This window comes from Rattus rattus, chromosome 9 (genome assembly GCF_011064425.1).
Source record: "Rattus rattus isolate New Zealand chromosome 9, Rrattus_CSIRO_v1, whole genome shotgun sequence".
Classification (NCBI taxonomy): Eukaryota; Metazoa; Chordata; class Mammalia; order Rodentia; family Muridae; genus Rattus; species Rattus rattus.
Genome location: NC_046162.1, coordinates 62,918,722 through 62,924,192, shown reverse-complemented (window position 1 = coordinate 62,924,192; position 5,471 = coordinate 62,918,722). Strand labels below are relative to the sequence as shown.

The 5,471-nt window shown below is 50.7% G+C and overlaps 1 protein-coding gene across 2 annotated transcripts; it reads right to left on the bottom strand.

The window, feature by feature from the left end:
* Positions 1-1,602: 1,602 nt before the first annotated feature.
* LOC116909841 (testis-expressed protein 19.2) lies at positions 1,603-4,194 on the bottom strand. Of its 2 annotated transcripts, XM_032913566.1 has the most exons (3): positions 3,671-4,194; positions 3,266-3,339; positions 1,603-3,135 (listed from the first exon to the last, which is right to left on the bottom strand). In XM_032913566.1, exon 3 carries the CDS (start codon positions 3,044-3,046, stop codon positions 2,051-2,053), a length of 996 nt encoding a protein of 331 aa, XP_032769457.1. In that variant the 5' UTR covers positions 3,047-3,135; positions 3,266-3,339; positions 3,671-4,194; the 3' UTR covers positions 1,603-2,050. The 2 variants fall into 2 exon arrangements, with proteins under 2 accessions (XP_032769457.1, XP_032769458.1); XM_032913567.1 differs by lacking the exons at positions 3,266-3,339; positions 3,671-4,194 and having other exon boundaries at positions 2,051-2,701; positions 2,738-3,046.
* Positions 4,195-5,471: the final 1,277 nt, after the last annotated feature.

The window sequence follows — 5,471 nt, the reverse complement described above, 5'->3', positions numbered from 1 at the left end:
ACCATTTCTTGCCAAATGTGGCATCAAGACACCTGAAATCCCCACACTTGGGAAGCTGAAGCAAGAGGATTGCTCAAAATTTAAGAATAGCCAAGACTACAAGAGTCATACTCTGGGGCTGGAGAGATGGCTCCGCAGTTTAGAGTATGTATTGCTCTTGCAAAGGATCCAAGCTTAGGGCCCAGCACCCACATCAGGCGGCTCACAACTTCCTGTAACTCCAGCTCTCATGCTTGCAAGTATCCCTAGCATGCTTGAGGCTCTTGAGCTCCATCTTCCATAAAACAAGCACACGGTTCTGCGGCTGCCAGCAACTGCTGTACTAGTTATTTATTAATATGCTAAAACACCATGAGCATAAAAATTTCCAGAAGGATTTGGGCATATGGTTCCAGAAGGTAGAGTCCTTCATGGCAGAACAGCATAGCAGCAAGTAGCATGCGGGTAAGAACAAACTCAGAGCTCATACCTTGACTTGCAAGCAGGAGGCAGAGACCTTGAAGTAGTCTTTTCCTAAAAGCGTGCCTCCAGTGACAATGCTTTCCCCAACAATACCAGCCTCCTAAGCAGCCCACAGCTGGCACCAGCAACTGGAGGCCAAGTATCCAAATGTTAAAAACTATGGCGGACAGCCCATTCAAACCATCACATTGCAGTTTCAGAGGACCAAAAGTTTAGTTCTCAGCACCCAAATCAGGTAGCTCACGACCGGCTGTTAACTCCAGTTCCGTAAGACAGGCACACTGGAGGCGGGGACACACACGCAAGTGTAAATAAAGCAAATGGAAATAAATGACTGTGTCAAAGTCCATGACTGATTAAGCCATGACCACTCAAGGGTACTGATCAGCATGGATGAATGGCAAGAGATGACCAAGGCACAGATGAGCCTGCAGTGTAACAACTTCTAGGACCCTTGTAGGGGCAGAAGCCACCAACAGGTCTTAGAGCTCAGTGGGTGGGCAAGGCAGAGCACCTACAGGGCCCCATCCCACAGCACAGGGACCATTTATATACAGCCCTCAGGTTAGATTCATGTACTCAAACCCAGGACAACAGATGATTACTGTGCACATAACCCAAGCACTTGAGAAGCTGAGTCAGAAAGGCAGTCAAACGTTCGTTCAAGACTAGCTTGGGTTTTGCAAGGAGACCTCCTCTCAGAAAACAAAGCACAAGGTATATGCTTCAGAAGTCCTGGCCCAGCATAGATCAGCCAGTGGTTGACTCTCATTACCAGGGAAAACAAACAAGCAAGCAAAAAACCACCTGATTTTTTGTTTTGAGTGTGGCTATCACTGGCCCTGGCTGGTTTCAAAATCAGTGTAAGGATGAAGATGACCTTAAGCTCCTACTGCTACTTCTGGGATTACAAACCTGTGCCACTTCCTGTCAATCTGTGAGATAGACACTACTCATCTACACATGGAAAAAACTGCCTGTTTTAAAACACTTGAGACAAACTTACCATGTGACCCAGCAAAGAGACCAGAACCAAATGTCCCCTTGCCGGCTCTGTGGGATCTTAAGCCAGTGAGCTACTCACCCAGGAGACAAGGCCAACAACCCACTGGGACCCAACGAAGAGACTGCAAAAGGCTTCTATGAAAACGATGACAACTTTATTAACAGAAACATGCACAGGGCAGGAACTGAACAAGTAGCACAAGCAGTCAACACTGAATCCAGGACACAAGGCCCCTCAGAAAAAGCCAAGTGCAGATCATAGGGGTCACCCAACCTGACTTGGTGTCACACTTCTAGTGTCCCCACTTGCAACTAGGGCAGAACTGGGAAGGACCAGTGACCCATTTCCTCCATATTACTTGATACACAACAGCCTTCCCTCTGTACACAAAGCTAGGCCTAACCTTCCAAACACTGAATAGTCAACTAAGGACAAATAACCAGGCTTCCCTGAGGCCCCAACCTCAGGCTGATCCAGAACCTCCCTTCAAGATGATGGATATCCTCCAGGACCTTCAGCTGAGAGGCAACCTCTGGCTCTTCAAGGTCCCTGGAGCCCTGGGGTTGTACAAGCATCAGCTGTTTAGTTGTGTGGCTCAGGGGAAGGGGAACGGAAGCAGGGCAACTCCCTCAGAGATACAACTTCTATGACAAGGAGCCTCTCCCCTGGCTCCCTGTTCCAGGCCTCTGGGGTGCTATTGTGCCATGGCAAATAAGAGTGCACCTTGAAGCCTCCCTTTCGCAGGCTGCAGTCGGCAGGCACCAGCTCCACCCCCAACTCTGAGGACTCCAGGATGCTCAGCTTCCAGCGATGCAGATCCTGCTGTTCAGGTGCATTCTGCAGCTGGGCCACTCTTACCTCACCAGGGTCCAGCAACACTTGCCAGCGCTGGACACGGGTTCTCACAGCCCAGCAGGGAGTCATTGACAGCATGTAGCAAATGGCATCAAAGCCACCCAAAAGGAAAACGAACTTCAGGTCTACCAACCAAGCTTCTGCTTCCAAAGGGTCCATGGGCCAGGTGGGGCTCAATTCCAACAATACAGGTTGCCCGGGAGATGGGCTCGCATTGAAAATATCCCACCAGGACAAAGGAGGGATGAGCCAGTGCGAGCAGGGAGAAAGGCCATCAAATCTCCAGGGAAGGGCCTGGGTCCACTCCGCATCCTCAGGGCCCAGATCCAGGGGTACAGCTTCCTGAGGCCCCAGCTCAGTGGGCACAGGCTGGGGTCCCTGCCCTGTCCCCTCTGTCCCTACAAGGCCTGGTGCTTGAGCCCCAGAACCTGTAGAGGCAGAGGCAGAGATGCCATGTGGCGTATGACCTTGGCCCTCTCCCCAGCTAAGCCCAGGCCACTCCTCTGGCTCAGATCCTGCCTCTGAGAGTTCCATGGGCTCAGCATCCCACACTTCCTCTTCCCAGTCTCCCATCTCCAGCATGTTCTTAACGACCAGGAAAGCTGCCTTGAAGCAAGCAAAACAGATCTTCATTTGTTCTCCATGGACAAGCTGGTACAGCCAGGCTCCATAGAGGCAGGACATGCCCTTGGCCCCATGGCGAACACTGACTGGGGGACACATGGCCAAGAAGTCTGTCTGCAGCCAAGTGGACACGCAGAGGAAGACTTGCTCGATGGTCTCAGGAGGTCAGGTCAACAGGACCGTAGATTCTAGAAATAGGCGGAAAAGCTGAGAATGAGAGACTCAGAAGAAAACAGGGTACAGTAGGAGGTCTAGGGAGTTTGGGGCTCCAGGACACGGAGCAGTGGTACGAGAACTGGGTGCGAATTCAATGGATACCTCTCTGGAGAAGTAGACAGGCCCGAGCTTCCAGAAAGTTCTTCAGCTTCACACTTGCTCCAATGTCTGGGGAGCTACAAAGGCAAAGGAAATGAGGTTTGGCTCCCCCTGCTGGGCACGCTACTGGTTCCACTAAGGAGAGGGATGTTGGGACTCTGACCCCCCCAGGGTTCACTGCTCACTCTGTAGAGGCCGGGGGCTGGGGTGCTTTTGCCACACCCACAACTCCAGAAGTTTCCTCAGGGTTCAAGGCCCCAACCTCACACTTGGGCCCAGCTACCACCCAAGGGAGGCCGGGAAGCCCAACCTGGGACCTCCCTCTCTGCCACCGCTCTCCCAACCTGGCCCAGGCCCACCATATCCAACCAGTCCCAGCCACCCGCCTCAGCCCCTTCCCATCTTTACCTCCCCGACTGAGATAGCCGGAAGACCCGCTAATGGCCTCCGCACCTGGGATCTCCTCGCTGAGCACTGAACCCAGCACTGAGCAACGCGGACTTATAAAGGGCCAACACCCATGATGCTCCAGCTCATTTACATATCTCCCATGAGGCCAAAAAAAAAAAAAAAAAAAAAAACAACGCAGGAAGCGAAGGTGAAGGCGCTGAGTCACTCTAGCCCCCAAGGCGCACATGCGGCCAAGCGCCCCCTACAGCACGCATGCGCCACTGACCTGCCCGCACCCCAGCGTCCTCTGCTTCCTGTGTGCTCTTCTTGTGGTGCCCGATGTCCCAGATCCCGGTTCCTTCGAGGGACTCGAAGGCCCGTGTCCGAATCTGGGCTGGCGGCACATCTTGTTTGGAAAGGACGATCCCTTCTTCCCTGTCTCTTCAGTAAAAGTTCTTCCAAACTTGGGAAACTGCTCAGTCCACCCTCCACTGCGTTTTCAGCACAGTTCCCCGCTCTCTGGGTCTTTTTGTTCTTAAACACTCTTTAAAGAATTCTTTGTAGAGTTTGTCCTTAGAGGAGGCTGGGACTCAGAAGAAAAACCAAGCAGAAGATACAAGGTTTCCTGTAGCCTGCCTCCGGAGCTCAGCCTTGAGCTTAACCTTGACCACACAGAGATGCATTTGTTAAAATCTGCCGCAGTCCACTCTGGACATCCCTCGGGGTTGGACACCGGTGTAGTGATGTGTCTCTGTCACCACACGGCCATATGGAGCAGTTTCACTCTCTCTACAGATCCTCTGGGCTGCCCTTAGGGTCCTGCCCTCCCCAGGCCCTGACTTCTGCAACCGTTTTTGCCCTGTCCAGAATGTCACATTTAGCCTCAAGCACCAAGAAACTACCATGGTTTCCTTCCTTAGGAACATATGGCTTGTTTTCCTGGGTGCCCTGGGACAGCAGAAAGTCAGTTTGATTCAGAGTTCAGTAATGCTCCACTAAAAACATATCCTTTTATCCACTCACTTCTTGAAGAATATCTGATTGCTTTCCGGGGTGTGGTAATTTGGTATTTTAAAAAGCGATGACCAGCTTTGCGTTGGTTTTTTTTTTTTTTTTTTTTTTTTTTTTTTTTTTTTTGAGCTGGGGACCGAACCCAGGGCCTTAAGCTTCCTAGGCAAGCGCTCTACCACTGAGCTAAATCCCCAACCCCTGCGTTGGTTTTTCTAAACTTAAACTTTTGTCTCATTTGAATACACACAGAGAAGCACAAAACTGTATTGTGTGGTGAGCCAGTTCTGTTGTATCAGAACTGGCACATTTTCCTAGAAGCTCTTCCTTGGAGTCTGAAGCCCAATGAATTTTTAAGTCTTTGAAAAAAAAACGGTAGCTGTGACAAAAACAATGAGAAACGACATGGAATAAATGACCATTCGTGCGGAAAAACCGATTTTATCACAGTTGGGAACTAGTGGAGAGCTGCATCACGCTGGGCCATCCTCGAGCTCCAACCTCTTTTTGGTCTGAAAGGGTTCCTGAGGAGTCTTTTTAAAAAAAGATACTACAAAGTGAGTTCCAGGACGACCAGGGCTACACAGAGAAACCCTGCCTTGAAAAATCATAAACAAAAAAACAAACAAACAAATAAATAAAAAGCCAGGTCACAGCTAGAAGTGTACTCCCTCCACTAAGCAATCAAATATATGAGCCTATGGTAGCCATTCCCCCCTCCCCCCCTAGCTGGGGACCTAACCCAGGGACTTACTGTGCTTACTAGGCAAGTGCTCTACCGCTGAGCTAAATCCCCAACCCCTAAGGTAGC

What these genes read in the sequence shown, in the direction of transcription:
- LOC116909841 (XM_032913566.1), bottom strand. Translation starts at nt 3,046, where the DNA reads ATGTGTCCCCCAGTCAGTGTTCGCCATGGGGCCAAGGGCATGTCCTGC.